The sequence below is a fragment of the Spermophilus citellus genome, assembly GCF_964194105.1.
Source record: "Spermophilus citellus genome assembly, chromosome: 15".
NCBI lineage: Eukaryota > Metazoa > Chordata > Mammalia > Rodentia > Sciuridae > Spermophilus > Spermophilus citellus.
Window position 1 is genome coordinate 82,818,536 of NC_138195.1, and position 17,422 is coordinate 82,835,957.

General features: G+C 38.8%; 1 protein-coding gene across 1 annotated transcript in view; it reads left to right on the forward strand.

Moving 5' to 3' along the window:
- The first annotated feature begins 12,142 nt into the window (after positions 1-12,142).
- ATRNL1 (attractin like 1) overlaps positions 12,143-17,422 on the forward strand; it is a 716,619-nt gene continuing 711,339 nt past the window's right edge. The window contains exon 1 of the mRNA XM_081268108.1: positions 12,143-12,582. Within this exon, the coding sequence (XP_081124234.1) occupies positions 12,278-12,582 (305 nt within the window). The 5' untranslated portion in view covers positions 12,143-12,277. The remainder of the gene's footprint in view (positions 12,583-17,422) is intronic.

Sequence of the window (17,422 nt, forward strand, 5' to 3'; positions counted from 1 at the left end):
AAAAATCTGTTGGTAATGATATTATTATTTATGCAGAGAAGACTTGGGATAACCGTAATGATTAACATTTCCTTAAGCATCCTCCTAGCCATTAAAAATAGTCAGGCCTGCTGCTGATGATATCTGCCAGGCTTAAGTTTGGGGAGGGTGTTTCCCAGTTAAGACTTAACCTTTATTTTAATTCTCCCCTTAGATTCATTCATTATATAGTCAGAGATGCCAAATTCTACTCTCAGGAAAATTTTCCACTTAGGGAAAGTAAGTAAGTACCTACCATAATTGACTTGAGGTGCACAGCAAATCGTTCATCCAGGAGCCACTATGTCTAAACTTCTGCCATTGGCATTTAACTCCTTTGTATTCATTCCCTCTTTTGGTCTTCTTTTAAAAATATGCGGATATTTCTTCCATTGGATGTATTGCACTAAAATTACTAAAGGATGTTCATGATTTCTCAGATTCATGTTCCCTCTGATAGTCTGGGTAACAGTTGAATGATCAAGTTATGGGCATGCTGTGTGTGTGCTGGAGGGGCCAGGGAGTGTCAGAGTTGGCTGGGGAAGTACTGCATCTTTATACTTTTATATTCTTCATCAGAACTACTGTCAGAAATAAGTATGAAGGAATCTATGCTAAGATGTTCATGATTGGAACAATTTGATCATAGGCCCTTCAGTGTCCCTCCCAGTAGAGAAAATGCCCCTAAATCCTTAAGCTCAAGGACAAAAATTCCCTAGGTGGAGTTTCAAGTTACAGCAAGAGTGTGAGGGCAGTATGTCTCTGGAGCTTTCTGATGGTCACTGCAGTCCCACACCTAGGCAGGAAACAATGGGCTGTGAAATTGCTGCTGCCTGAGTGACAGGCAATGAGGGTTCTAGACAGGAATCACAGAGCTTGCTGTACCGTGCTCCAGCATCTCACCACCCCTACAGGGGCCTCGAGCAGCAGAGTGAAAAAGAGCTTTGCAGTCTCTGTGATAACTTTTATGTTTTACCTCTTTTGAAATTTTGGACCTCCAACAATGTTCAGGGAGGGCCAATGTGGTTTGCCATTTTACAAATGAAGAAACTGAGCATGAATTAGGTTTTCACTGTTTAGTTGTAGAGATGGAATCCTCTGTTCTTTGTGTAGTTCTCTCAGTTCTACCTTTTGCTATCTCCATAAACTAAAGAACTGCATCCAACAATAAAGAATGAGGCCATAAAGTGTCTGCTACCAAGTGGTTCAGATAAATTAAATAAAAGTTTCGCACATGCTTCCTTCCTAGCTGTACATTTAACATTTTCTCTGTTTACCTCGGAACAAATTTTCCTGGAAAAGTATGTGTCCTCTTCATGTGCAAAAAGACTTTCAGACTGTATTCTAATTGAAAATGGTAAACTTGGGGCTCTTGCTTAAAATCAGCAATGCTCATGGTGACTTTTCTTCCATTTAATTTAAAATTTCACATTAGCTTTGCAGAGGAATATGGGTGAGGGACTTCCAATAAGAAGAATCATAAGCCTGGTTTTAATTTACTTGTGTACATTTTCAAAATTACTGTGCCTGGAGTCTTCCAAGACTGATGTTTTTAATAAGTAGAATGTCATGTTATCGAGATTTGTGGGGCCTGGCTATTATTTGTCAGATATTTTTCTTTTTTTTATATGTGTGCTCTTTTGTGGGTCCTCTTTGTCTCTGAGCTCTTTTCAAGGAAACCTCCCTGTATCCTGATGGCTTAGTCTCTCAAGATGAGAGGGACCATAATTCTCTTTCATGTTCTATTCCTTGTAAACATAAACATATTTTCCTGTGTCAGGACCCCAAGCAGCTTTCTGAAAGCTAGTAGGTTATTGTTCCTATGAATTTATTTTGCTTGGGAGCTTTTGTTTATTAAGTACTTCCTGTTTTTCCTATTATGACAGACTTTTTCTTTAAACAGAAAGAACATGAAGCAAACCTCAACTAAGGTATACAGACATTTTTATCTGTTGATCTGTATGAGTGACACATTAAGAGTCTGAGTGTAGCGGTTGTTGGGATTTTATCACAACCCAACAATTCTATTTCTCAAAATCACAAATATCACTCTCTGTCTGATGGCACTATTTCTCACTGTATAACCCATCTTAAAGCTGGTTTATTTGGATTTGAGATAATGTAACACAGTGCAGTGATTCTTAATAAGAGTCCTCTTTAAAAATTAGAATGACCTATTGGGGAAAAATTAGAGTTCTGAAAATAAAATAATATATTATAATGGGAGAGGAGATGTCTCTGGAAGAAGGGTCTGAGGAGTTCAGGGTTGGGGGGAATCTCAATCCAGGATCACCAGGGTCCTTGGTTTATGTGATAGAAAAGAATTCCAGCACTTGCTAGTCAGATGCATAGACAGACTTATTTTGGAAAGTTAGATACATATTCAAGGGAGAATGCCTGCTATTTCAAGAAAGAGACATAATTTGGGGGTTCTCAGCTCTTAAAGAAATTTGGTGAAGGGTGGGTATGGAAACGTATGTAGGGATGACATCAGTCTGGGGATCTCAGGATGGTTTATGGTGGTCTGTTAATCCTCTGATCCTTAGGCTGATGTGCTCTTTATTATCTTATTAATAGACAAAGGTGGAAAATCTCTGAAATTAAAGATTGCTCAAAATTTCATATCTCTTTTTCGCTTAATCCATTGGTGGGCTAATTAACAGAACACAAGTTAATTATTATGAGTGAATTTATGATCAATTTTAAGAGTTGTAGATTTTCCAGGAATTTGAGAGTGACTAACCTGGGAGTGCTAGTCATGGAAAAGTGTAGAACTTTTAAAATTTTATTTTCTTCTCCTTCATTTATGTCTCCCTTATACCCATTTCTTTTATTTCTTCTATCCTATCTCAATATTTCTTTTTTTAGTATCTGATTCAAATTGAATTTTTGCTCATTTTTACTGACAGAGCTGGGTGGTTTTGTTTGGTTTTATTTTATTTTTTGTGGTGCCATGGATTGAACTTAGGACTTACTTATCCTGAGCACTGTGCTTTACCACTAAGCCACATTCCCAACCAAAAGTAGCTGTATTTTGTGTGTATGGGTGTGTTTGTCTTCATACATGTACTTAGGGAAATGATGTCCATCTCTCATTTCACCATCTTTCCTACACCCATGCCCTCTTCCTACTCCTCCCTCCCCTTTGCCCTATCTAGAGTTCATCTAAACCCCCCATGCCCCCCCACCACCCTCCACATTATGAATCAGCATCTTTAAATCAGAGAAAACATTCAGCATTTGTTTTTTTAGGATTGGCTAACTTCACTTAGTTTTATATTCTCCAACTCCATCCATTTTTTTTCTGCAAATGCCATGCTTTTATTCTCTTTTAATGCTGAATAATATTCCTTTGTGTATATACACCACATTTTCTTTATCCATTCAGCTACTGAAGGACATCTAGGTTATTTTATCTGGGTATAGACCAAGGAGTGGGGTAGCTGGGTAAAAAAATAAAAGCTGTATTTTTAAAAATAGAGTTTTGTTCCCCTTTTAGGTGAAGGAAAGTACCATCAAACAATTTCCTTTAGGAATGGAGAAAATGTCCATGACCTTTTTAGGTATTCCATGCCCTCCCGCCTTTCAATATTGTCCCAAGGGGAAGAGGGTAGCGAAGCCTATTAGATGTCTTGAAAAGCTTGGACAGTTCCAGGTTTTGGCACTCTTTCTTGACACATTTTGTCATCACTAGACCATGCCCTTTCTTTCTTTGTTTTTCCTCCTCCTCCTCCTCCTTCTTCCATTTTCTTCTTTCCTCTTTCTCTCACACCCCCCCATTCAGTAAATTCTTACACGTTCATTTTTAAAAGAAATTTTCTGCTAACTCTGCTTACTTAATTGCTTATTTTTCTTCTTTTCCTTCCTCCTTTTTTTTTTTCTTTTAACAAATACCCATATCCTTTCTTGATTTTCTCCCCATACTTGGGCAGGAACTTTAGTCAAATAGTCAACTGATTTTAATTGATCATCTGCTGTGTTATGGACTTCGAGCTCAGCTTTTAATGAATACTTTTCACTCTTCTGCTGAACTTTTGTTGGGTTCGGGTTTTTGGTTCAATTTCATTCTTTGGTTGTCTGTCTCTTATTTGATTTAGTTTTGCCTTTGTCAACCCTTACTTATCATATGACCTTGGACAAGTTGCTTAATTTTATTGAGACTTAGAAGGCCTTTTTGGGGTTAGGCATGCATGACTAACTCGAAGATTTCTCCTTATAGCCTGAGTTGTATGATAGGACAAAGAAAATCAGTCTGATTTCAGTAGAAATGGGGGTTCAAACAGTTCTGACACTAATTAGCTGTGTGAGTTTGGATAGGACACTTCACTTTTTTACATCCCAGCATCTCATTTGTGAAATGAATACCTTAGTCCAGATTCATCTTTAGAATTATTTAGTTTTCTTATAGGTTTGCCTGGATTTTTTGTTTTGCATTGACCCAAATCTTTTAATAATCTGAAACAGAATTGATTCTTTTCCGAAGTTTTGGTGAACACCAAATATCAAACTTTATATAGTGCTGTACCTACCATTTGTTGAGTGTTTTCATAAATTATCCTGTTTGGACCTTTATTAGCCCCAAATGGATATTGACAGATAGTTTGATTACTCCTATCTTATCTGTAGGGAAACCAAGGCACAGAGGTTAATGAATTATTAGGGATAACCAGCATATAGGTGGTGGAATTACAAATAAATTCAAGGTTAAGCTCTATGTTAAACTCTATGCCACTATCTTTATTTTCTTAGGAACAGACACAAAGTTTTATTATTTTTGTTTGCCTTAACATTAATCTCTCTCTCTTTCTCTCTCTCTCTGTCTCTACATCTTTATGTATCTCTCTGTCAAAGATAGGCCTTGCACGTTGTAGGCAAATTCTCTCACTGAGCTGCATCTCCAAGTTGAATTTTTAGTTTTCAGTCCATCTTACAGTAATAAAAGCCTTATAATAAAATGCTGCATTTCCTGCCTCTCTTTCTAATCCCTCAGAAAAAGCAGCTTTGAAATATTTTTAATGTATTATGATTATCTTGTTATATCTGGATTTATCAATTTTAGACTGTACTTACTTCTTATTAAATAATCAAGGATTAGAATCAAGGATTTGAGCTTAATGGTATAGTGTTTGCCTGGCATGTGAGAAACCCTGGGTTTGAACCCTAGTACTGGAAAAAAAAGTACAAATAATCAAGGATTTAGCACTACCATTTATTCTTGCCCATCTTTTACAAGTGTACATAATTTTTGGGCCATTCAGTGGTCACCTTAATGTTTACCTTAATATGGCCATGAAAGTAAGTATTGGTCACTATTGAGGTTTTCACTTATTTTTCTAGCCAACAAACTGCCTTTTCTGTTCATTAGGTTTCTATGTGATATTCCGTCTCTTCCCAAATTCTCTAAGACCTGGAACATCTTGTTAATTTTTTTTCCCCAAAAGCTGCAACAGTGACATGTGCTCATATTCATTATCTTCCTGGATACCTCCTCCTTAGCTCCTGATTCCTGGTTGTACTACCTGCTCTGTCAGCCTGGGCACAGCTGTGTATAATCATGGGATATTCTTTCATAATTCTCATATATTCAGGCTCCTCTTCCTTTATTAAAAATGTCAAGCTGGGTGTGGTGGTGCACACCTGTAATCCCAGTGGCTTGGGAGGCCGAGGTAGGAGGATCACAAGTTCAAAGCCAGCCTCAGCAACTGCGAGGAACTAAGCAACTCAGGAGACCCTGTTCCTAAATAAAATACGAAATAGAGCTGGGGATGTTGCTCAGTGGTTGAATGCACCTGAGTTCAATTCCTGGTATTAGAGAGAGAGAAAAAGAGAGAGAGACAGAGACAGAGAGAGAGAGAGAGAGAGAGAGAGAGAGAGAGAGAGAGAGAAAGAGAAAGAAAAGTTCAGTAGTTTCCTAAAAACAGGTACATTGGGAGATTTTTATGAATGCTTGGATGTCTGGAAATGTCTTTTTCTTCATACTTGATTGACAGCTTGGCTGGGTATAGAATTTTAAATTTAAAATATTTTTCCTTATATTTATACTTTTAGATTCTAGCTTTGCTGCTAAGAATATTAATGATGTTCTTACTTCTAATAAATTGCACTTGCCTCTTCCCCCTCAATTTGTGAGTTTTTTCCCTTCCATGTTTTAAGCTAGGTCTTTCTTCTAGAGACTCAGTTAAGTTCTAGGAAATTTCCTTGCTAATACTTGATGAACTGATATTAACAAATTTTGTCTGCTCCTCTCTATGTTGTGCATTAATGCACTAACAAACCAATACATGCACTCATTTTATGTTTGATTAAAAATAGCATTTATTATGCATAATCATTAATAGATTGTTCTAAGTATCTTAGTTTTTTTCTTCCATGTTAAAGGTAAAACCTTTTTTGCCCTTTTTATTTTAATTTCCAGGAGATTTCATAGACTTTATTTCCCAAACCTATTGTTGCATTTTAATTTTATTTATTCTACTTTATTATCTATTTTCTGAATGTACCATTTTTTTTTTAAAAAAAAGGAGTACTCAATTCTTGTTTCATGGTTGTAAATCTTTCCATATTACTTGGTTTCATTTCCTCTAGTGGCCTTTTCCCTACTGGTTTAGGTTTCTGTCTTTTGTTCTGATTTTGGTGCTGGGGGATTGACCCATGGTCTTAAGCATGCTAAGCATGCACTTTACCCTCAAGCTACATCCCCTGCCCCTAGATTTCTTTTATGTCGAGTAACACTTTACTGTCTACTTTTAAGAGAGAATTATGAAAAATGGATCAGGTTTGGGTAAGTCTTATTGACTAATAGACTCTTTTTTATTGATTATTCAAAACATTACAGAGCTCATGATATATCATTTTCATACATTAGACTCAATTGGGTTTTGAACTCCCATTTTTACCCCAAATACAGATTGCAGAATCACTTCTGTTACATACTCACATTATTGCATAATGGCATATTAGTGACTGTTGTATTCTGCTACCTTTCCTATCTAATAGACTCTTTATAGGATGATCCAGAGACTGACTTGTCAGCTGGTTAGGTGACCACAAATGATAGCATTTTTTTGTCTTTGAATCTTTCAAATTTTGCAGATAAGTATCTTTCGGTTGGTTGTAGGTGTTCTGGGAACAGGTAGGAAAAGACAGCAGGAAAATTTTGCAACTCAATTTGTAAATTATCACTTGATCTCATTATTTTCTGCTGTGTACCTCACTCTCTTCTTTTATGCCTAGTTCTCCATCTGGAGTCTCTGATTCAATTTTCCAGGAAATGAAGCCTCCTGTTTGGGTTAGTCTTTAGCTGCTTGGGGTGAGGAGGGGATTATGGGTTCTTACTCTGCCCTCAACAATTTCTATTGTTTTCATCCTAGACACTGAACTCTACCTTCCATGGTAACTCATTAATGAATTGCTGAGTCCTGAGCTTTATTGGGTTCTTAAGGAGAAATAGACTTGTTTCTTGTTTCTTATCTCTTCAGGCATGTATGTTTTAATTATCATTTGTCCCTTTGCTGTCCTCCTTCACTGATACTTCCAAATACATTGCCACCTCTCATCTACAAGTTGATCTTTTTCTCATTTTCTTTGTCATTGTGAACTTATTTTCAAAAATTAAAACAAAACAAAATACACATACACACCAAAAACCCCTTTCCTGTCATGTTGGTGGAGTTTGTAGAGGGAACAAGTAAATGTACATACTTGATCAACTGTTTAATAGGTCCCATCCTATGTTTTTATATATGTATTTATTTATTTAGGTACCAAGGATTGAATCCAGGGGCATTCTACCCCTGAGATACAACTCTGTACTTTTTTTTTTTTACTTCTTATTTTGAGATAGAGTCTCTCTATGTTGCCCAGGCTGGCCTCAAACTTGTGATTCTTCTGTTTAAAACTGCTTCCTATTTTACTCTTTTATTTTTTAAGATGGGGATCTCACTATGTTGCCCAGGTGGGCCTTGAACTTGCAATCCTTCTACTTTAGCCTTCTGAGTAGCTGGCACAAGCATCATACCCTTGACCTATGTGATTGATATTATTTTTTTCCAATGCTGGGGATAGAACCCAGGACCTCGTGCATGCTAGGTAGAGCACTGAGCCAAACTCCCAGCTCCCTGACTATGTTTTTGTTAAATTAAATTTTACAAAAGACAAATTTCTGCAATTGACTATTACTAATCAACAATTTTTTTGTGTGTGTGTGTGTGTGTGTGACAAGTCTGAATATTTAGGAAGAAAAGTGTAAGGATGTTCATTTTATTTCCCAGTTAAAAAATATATTAGCCCAGCATAGTCAATTGAGTGTCTTTGGATTTATTTCCTTGGATTTACTTATAACAATATGTTTGAAATGTGTTAAGTAGAAAAATTGGCAGATGGATGAGTCTATGTGTGTGTTTTAAAGTGTGACAGCAAGAGAAACCAATGGAAGAAAAGAATGAATCCAAGAGAGAGCAGAATGTTAGATTTTGGTTGTAGGAAGGGTGGAGTTTCAGATCATAACCATATAAACATTTTTAATATCATCAATACTTTTAATATCATCAATACATAAGTATCTAAACTTGATTTTTTTTCTGTTTAGCCTCATAGACCATTCATGTACTGTTAGTGTTTTAACAATGCAGCCCCACTTGCACTATGGGTCCTTCAAATGAATGCATTTCTGGCTCTTGAGGCCAGGCTATCTGCAGCTCTCATTTTCTCGGCTGCTTTCAGAAGTCTCATATGAGTCAAATGGGAAACAATAACTGGAGTAGCAATCATTTTTCAATCAGGCAATTGAGAAGGGTCTACTTTGGTTTACTAGTCCAAATAGGATCTTTTACTTTTTACGTTGTAATCAAAAAGATCAGTGGATCTATCATTTCTCTTGTTCTTTCTAAAAAAATCATTCAAATTTCCTTCAAACAACCTGGTGATGTGAAGTGTCAGATTTTGTCCATAATATTATAAAACCACATAATTTTGTCCATAATATTATAAAACCACATTCATAGTGAATGGAAATGAAACATACTACCCAAGTATTTGAAGGCCCTGATGTAAGGCTAATTCTGGAGAAAATAAATTTACTTTTCTTATGTTTCCCCTTGGTGAAATCTTAATGGGTAATTCTTATCAGAATAATTCCATACTATGTCAATAAAGCTGACTTTTCTTCAATTACCTCTTTGGAGTAATTTTTCACCTTTCTGCTAGATTTATGATGGCTATTACCAATATTATAAATTATCTTAGTGCTGCGTAGCACTGCTAGGATGCTGACTTCTTTAGGGAAAAAAAGATAATGTGGAAGTTTTAAAATTTCTTGGCCATAGAAGATACTGAGAGATCAGTCAAGTTTCTAGGAAAGCTTTGTCACTGACTTTTCCTGTGACCATTTAAAACCATGTAAGTGTCCTGTGTCTACATTTGTGAAGTATATGACACTGTATGAAGAGCTCACAATTTAGTGATACCCCTCCAGGGTAGGAATCACAGAAATCATGCTTATTTATCTTTGTTTTCTCTTGCTTAAACTCATAATTATTACCTAGAAAATATTGATCACAGCAATTTGAAAGAGAAATAGGATGTAGGGCAAGTGGAAATTCTGTTAGATTCTTATGAGAACAATTTTATATTAAGTTAATATATTCAGCTTGATTCTAAAGGCAATGTTGAGAGAAGTCCTGTGGGGCTGTATGTTTTTCAGGGTAAGGTGAAGTAGCAAGCTGATGATAGTGGTTAGATGATTAAAAAATATGTATTTTTAATGGGCACACCCTTTGCTCAAATATAGGCTACAGTCAGTATGTGGCTGAGCTGTGATCTATCTCTTGTTACTTGTACTCCAGTGTACCCTTTCAATTACCTTCACACCTACCAAAGGTTTTTAAGAGCTTGGCCACTTTCCATGTGTCTGAAAGCAACTCTGCATTAGATGTGAGAAAAATGTGGCTGACTTTAAACTTCAGGAGAAAGAAGAATGGAAGAGCAGCAGAAATTGTTCATGTATTGCAGATACTAGAAAGAGTTCTGGATTTCAGTCACGGAAATTTAAAAAGTATGATCCAGAACAAAATCTTCCTTTTAATGTTTTTTGTAGGATGTTGTGGTTCATTTCTTTTCCCATCCAAAGAAGTCTGTAAGAGGTATCCCAATGTGAAAAACATGTGCAAGTTAGGAATGGCCTGTCCAAAGTTTAGGCTTGAGCATCCTCAATTGCTGGTGCAGATATGAAGTGGAAATTATGATTTGTTACGCCAATGACAGACATGGTTTTCTTTTTCTCTTGCAAGGGAGTCACTTCTTTCTGGACCTCCTTGAGTTGCACCACTGAGGCATTTGCAAACTAAGTCAACACTGATATTTTTTATTCAGCAAAGGAGAACAAAGCATCCGCTAAAAGAAGCAGCTTGATAAATAGTGGAAAAAGCATGGAATTCAGAGGACTTGCATTTAAAGCTTCTGTTCATGACTTACTCCTAACCTGCCATTGACTAATCTTTCTGAGTTTCTCTTTCTTTATCTGCAAAATGGGGTTAATGGAGGATTTCATCTGCAAAGTGGGGATAATAGAGTTTGAAAAAGATGACGCCAGCACATTATTCCCAAAATAAACACGAATTCTGTCTTAACAATAATATTATGACTGTGTGGTGACAACCAAAACTTTTCTCCTTTTGCCGTCAGAAATGTCTTTGGCAGATTTTACATTCTTGTTCATATTGCTTTTTTTTTGGTGGTGCTCCAGAACACTGCTGTAACTCGAGGATGCATAGCTGCAATTTGTGTTCTGGTTCCTTTCCCAAGGGTTCAAATAAAAAGCTGATGTGAAGAAGGCACAAAAGTACCGAGCAAAAATCTCAGTATATGCCATCAAATCTTGGAAAGTCATATAAAGGAAGAAAGATTGCCGCTGAGGAAGGGAAACGGGCATGATTTCTGCTCCTCTGAAAAAAGCTCCGATGTTGCAAAAATTTTCAAGGCAGAATATCGTCCCAGATGGAGAAGGAAACACTGACAGGCAGAAAGGGAGACCGCAAGGTTCCGAGATAGCGTCGGGAAGGGGTGGCGCGCTGGGGGCTTAGAGCCTCTCAGTTCTTTGTTGGGGGCGGGGGAGTCGTGTTTCTATTGAAGAAATGGCTCCCCCTTGGAGAGGTCCCTCCACGGGAAGGCTGGCAGTCACTATCCCCCGCCCCTCCCTGTCCTTGCGGACCCCACAACGTGGTCAAACTGCGGTGCCTTTAAGACTTTTGCTAGCTGCACATGCTCAGCTCTTTGTGTGTGTAGTTGGAGTTTTTCTCTTTTAAGAAAAAAAGAAGAAATAGGCACGAGGTTGGGCTGAAAGAAGGGAGAAGCGCTAGGAAAAAAGCGCTGCACTTTTGCAGCTGCAGACGGTGGACGCCAAGGGCTTCTTTTCTGTTGAAGCCCGTCTGGGTCTTTTATTTGTGAAGCCCGGGAGGCTCGCCGTGCGGGTGGGGCTGGCTTCCCCCGCGCGCCCAGCAAAGGGCAACGCGGGCGCGCGGGCCACACCTGGGGTCCAGCCGCCCCTCTGCTCGCGGGCTACGCGGGGTGGGCGCGCGCGGGGGGAGTCCCAGGTCCCTGTCAGGGGCGGGGCGAGACCACCGCGCCGGGCAAGGGGGGAGCGTGCATACGCTCGGCGGTGCGGGGCCGCCCAGACGCTCTGCCGACCAGGGCTGCGGCCCCAGAGCTGGCCAGTGGCACGGGAGAGAAAATGGCTGCTGGGGGGCAGCCGACCGCCCGGCGGAAGGCCCGAGGCTGACCGCTCCTTCTCCGTCCCCCCCTCCCGCGTGGGCGCGCCCACCTCGGGGCTCCCGCTCCGCCCCCGCCCTCCCGGGCGCGCGGCGCTCGGAGCCGAGGCAGTTGGCGCGGGCCGCGGGCGAGGCGGGGCCGCGGACGAGGCGGGGCCGCGCGCGGGGCCCCCTCCCCCGCGCAGCCAGGTCTCCTCCGGAGCGCCGGGCACAGCCTGCGACGCCCGCTCCCCGCCTCTGGTCCGGCCCGGGGCGCCGCGGCTGTGGGGTTGGCCCTCTGCGGACAGGGTCAGGAAGCTGGGCGGCGATGCGCGAGTGCGGCTGGAGGCAGCCAAGCGGAGGCGACGGCGGTCGGGATCTGTCCCTCCTGACAAGAGAGCGGGACTGGGGCTGGCGCCGGTGAGGAGAAAGAGGAGAGGCGCCGGCGAGGTTCTCTGCGGCCGGGATTCCCCTCCGGAGCATCACTGTCCGCGCCCGCGAGCGCAGCCCGGCCGGGCATGGGCGCGGGGAAGATGGAGCCCGGGGGCCAGGCCCGCCTGGGCGCCCCGCACCCGGCCGCCCCGGGGCTGTGGAGGGCTCGGCCGGCGGGCGGCGGCGGGGGCGCCTCCTCCTGGCTGCTGGACGGGAACAGCTGGCTGCTGTGCTATGGCTTCCTCTACCTGGCGCTCTACGCGCAGGTGTCCCAGTCTAAGCCCTGCGAGAGGACCGGCTCCTGCTTCTCTGGCCGCTGTGTCAACTCCACTTGCCTCTGCGACCCGGGCTGGGTGGGGGACCAGTGCCAGCACTGCCAGGGCAGGTTCAAGTAAGTGCCTTCGCTGGATCCCGATCCTCAGCCCCGTCCGGCTGCGGTCGCGGCTTCCCCCTGGGCTGGGAGCGGGCGGGAGCGGGGCCCGCGCTGCACCCCTGCTGCACCCCTCCGGCCGTGGGCGCCCCGAGGCTCTCCGGCCCGCGCGAGGTGCTGGCAGACGCGCAGCGAAGGCTCCCCGGGCTTTCCAGATGCTCACAGCGACTTCTGATCCCCTGCACAGCAAGAACATTTTCGCACTCAGTTACAGTGCCAAACACCATTTTCGTTAGGGCAGTGTTTTAAAAATGAGAAATTATGCAAGTAACTCATGAGATACATGTGCATTATGAAAAATTGGAACACAGAAGTGTAAAGGTTTTAAGTTGTGGTCTACCGGTACTGTTCTAAGCGTTTTAGGTTATCCCATTTGCTCTTCACAATAATCCTATGATTTACAGGATTCCTATACTAGATACACAGAGAAATCAGGCAATGAATTTAAATAACTCGCTGAAGGTTACTCATTAGAAATCGATGGGTCGTGATTCCAAATTATCCCAAAACTTTAGCCAGTAGGCGATGTTGACTTTGCTAGAGTAGGCTTATATTGAGGAATACATGGGTGACATTATGTTAGGTAAAAGGATGAATACCTGGACTTATTTTGTGTGTGGTGAAGAAAATGAAGTTTTCGAACTGATTAATTAGCTAATCAGGTATTGTGTGGGAACTCACTCCGGGTTTTCAGAAGCTAAAGGTGTTAAAGGAGTTTGCTTCGCTGAGATACTTTCTCCCTATTGGTTGATGCTTATTAGGTTCCTGACCATTATAAAAAGAATTGGGTAGGTGTTGGGGAGCAATAAATAATTAGTTGAGGCCATTAGTGTAGCCTTCTGACAACTTGCAGGTAACAGAAATTCAGCTTCTTAGCCTTCTAGATACTTAATCTGAAGTTTGCTGACTGGTTTATGGCTATGAAATTACACTATGTAGATTGCTAACATTTATTGTCAGGATGATAGCAAAATTTAGGTGAAGTGTCTTGGGCTCTAAGGCAAAGGTGAGAATATGGTTTACCTTATTAATATATTCTAGAATTTTCTTTTAGTTTTAAACAGAATATTTTTTATTTTCTTCCTTTCATTTTTGTTGTTGGTTAAAGCAATTCTCCTTAAAAACTCAATGTAAACATGTATGTTTTTAAAATGGCACTTTAAAGTTTTAGGTAGATTTTGCTATTTAAATTACAGCAAGGTTTTGGAAGTGAAATCTCAAAGTGCAGTTTTATGAAATTCATTTGTAGCAGTAGGTTAAATATTTTCAGGGTTCATGATTTCACAAACTGCAGTTTAAAATACATTTAAAATATTTTGCAAGAGGTGCTAACTAAAAGTTTGAAAAGTGTTTTAAGATGACAAAGATTTTATTGAATGGTGTCTTTAGTATAGACTTCTTTATGTGTGTTTTTGCACTTTGATTATGAAAAAAGCAGCCAGCCTCTTTACCTGCCTGGCAAGAGAGAGTTTGAACATGTAAACTAGCAGTCAACAATGAAAAGAGCTGCATTCATTTTTTGCATCCTTTTATATGTAAAGAGGAGATTGCTTGATTCATATGCAGTTTAGGGATATTGGCCTTTGTGTGGGTGGATTTGTTCTGTTTTTCTAAAAAGGATGTAAATTATAGTCCTGAGAAGCTCATATAGTATCTATGTTTTATAGTAGGAGAACTTGTCAGCCTGTGACCTAGCAGCGTGCAACCTGACTAGCAGTTGTCTCAGTTAGTAGGAGAACTTACAGATCAAGTTAAAAGTAACCTATATAATATTGAGAGATGGTGTTTATAAACAAAATGTGTTATTGAGTATAAGGAGAATAGGTTTTTAATGTTGATATGGTTATATGACAATAAACCTTGAACTAATCATTGAATACCTACAATTTCCTTGGAAGTTGTTATTTCCTACAATTCATTGTACTCTGTTGGCAAATAGTTTTTCATTTCTCTGTGGAATACAAGCTATTAATTAGAGTAAATATAACTGGTGCAGCTATCTCTCTCTTGTATACTCTTAGGGGTATAGAAGATGTATTTAATGTTATAGAGAAGAATCATATTTATAAAAAAAGACTTGTTACTGGTAAAATGTACATGCTAAGCTATGAAAGGTTTACTCAAAGATAGTGATTTGTTTTTCCATTATTTGAATAGTAATACAGTGGGAAAGAATTTAACTAGAAGTTCTTACTTCACTAATCACCTTGAAAATCTTTTTATGAAACTGAAGGATAGCAGCCTTACAAACAGACATCAGAAATGATTAATCAATTTTGGTAAGCAGGTGTCAAAATTAATTGGTTGGTTCCATGGTAACTTAGCTATTTTCTACTGTAGAGTTTCACTAGGGAATAAAGTATCCTTCTTTACAATGGAAGATTGATGGTTGGGGGAAGAAATGCTGAAGCAAATATGGCATCACAAGTGATACTTCAGTTTCTATCATTGATTCCAGTCTCTGTTTCCCTTTGAAAAGACTAAAACATTCACGATTACAGGCTATTCCTCACCAGGTAAAACAAATGAGCATGATCTTTATTCAGTTAAGACTAAAGGTCTTAGGACTGAGAATCAGAAAGGACAGTACCAATTTGAAATATAATGAAGGGTATGATAGACTTTAATTCAAATTACATTTGAGTAGCTTAGTATAGAATTAGCTCGCCTAGCAAGTGCGAGGCCCTGAGTTCGATCCTCAGTACCACATAGAAATGAATAAATAAAGTAATTGTGTCCAACTAAGAAATTAAAAAAAAAAAGAATTAGCTAGAAAACATTTTGCTATAATCCATTTGAGTGAGCAACATTCTTTTTTTAGAATATAGTTTAGAATTATTTTTGTAAAATAGTTGAGATTCATATTTATATAAATTTCCATTTTGTGTTCTTAGACATTTTCTTGCTAATGTGGGACTTATAATAATTCTAATTTCTTTAGGTAAACAAAATAACCTAATGTTCTAAGATTGAAAACATCTCACTATATTGAGAATTATTTATAAATGTAAGTTTATTATATTTATTCAATGTTTTCCTAAAATTACCTGTTTTATCAAACAGGTTTTGTTTTATATATTTATCAATATATAAAATTTAAAAAAATGTCTTAGATTACTCAGACTTGGATACTGAATTTCACATATTTATAATGAAACTATTTCTGGTGACAGCAAAATGAAGATATAACGTCAGAAATTAGGTTGTTGTAAACAAAGATAGGCAGGATTAAATGTGTAAACATTTTTCTAAGATGTTGTTTAAAAAACACAAGGAATTCTTTCTATTAATTGTAGGGAAACTCTCAGTAACTGTAATAAAGTTAAACAGAATGTTCCTTGTCTACAGGTCTTTACTTCAAAGTAAGAGTCTAATAGATACTTTATATTGATGGATTCCTTTTACATTATACACACAATAGGAATTGAAAATAATTCAAATGGACTCTTTCTAGGATTACAAATTGATACAGTGGGATTTTGAAGAAAGGTGTTTCTGACACCTTTTGACAGATAAGAGGCACCCCTTTTTTATTCCTTTTTGTTTTTAAAAGTTCCTTGAAAAGTGTTTCTTTCCTTTTGGCTTCAGGCATTTTATATGGTTTACTTCTTTGAGCCTCTTTTCCTGCCTGGTCTTTGCTTGGATAAAAACTGATTAGCCTTCTAATATTAACTATTACTTCCTCTTTTTTTTTTTTTTTAGAGAGAGAGAAAGAGAGAATTTTTTAATATTTATTTTTCAGTTTTCAGTGGACACAACATCTTTTATTTTTATGTGGTGCTGAGGATCAAACCCAGCGCCCTGCGTATGCCAGGCGAGCGCACTACCGCTTGAGCCACATCCCCAGCCCAACTATTACTTCTTTTAAAAAAATATTTTTATTAATTATTGATGTCACTTTATTTATTTATTTGTTTTATATGTGGTGCTGAGAATCGAACCCAATGCCTCTCACATGCCAGGCAAATGCTCTATCACTGAGCCACAACCCCAGCCCCTTAACTATTACTTCTTAAGTACTACTTTCTTTATAAAGGAGGCTTCTCTGACTCCTGAGATTAGGTTATACGTTGTTTACTCTTTTTTAAAAATTTATTTAATTTTTGGGCTGGGGTTGTGGCTCAGTAGTAGAGCACTTGCTTCACGTGTGTGAGGCACTGGGTTCAATTCTCAGCACCACATATGAAAATAGGTGAATAAAATAAAGGTCCATTAACAAAAAAAAACCTATTAAAAATTTATTTAATTTTTAATTGTAGGTAGATACAATACCTTTATTTTTATTTATTTGTTTTTATGTGGTTCTGAGGATTGAAGCCAGTGCTTTACACGTGCCAGGCATGTACTCTACCACTGACCTACAACCCCAGTCACACATTATTATAGACTCTTAAAGCACAAATTTTCCTTCTTAGTACTTGAAAATGAAGGACTTTAATTACAGGTGTAATATCTTTAAGTTATTTTGAAGAGTTACTAAAGTATAATGACATACAATAAACTGTACAGTTTAAAATGTACAATGTGAAATTTTTTAAGTTTGTAATCTTAAGTTTTGTATTTTTTGTATATCTATATATCTATATATATCTGAAACTACCACCACAATAAAAATCATAAAAGATATCAGTCACATCAAAAGCTTTAAATACCTCGTTTTCCTTCTAATTGCTTGTTCCTGTCCCTGGATAACTATGCATCTACTGTCTCTTGATATATATTTGTTTGTATTTTCTAGAATTTTATACAAGTGGACTCCTACATTATGTACTTCATTTTGCTTAGCTTCTAGGTACAGTGT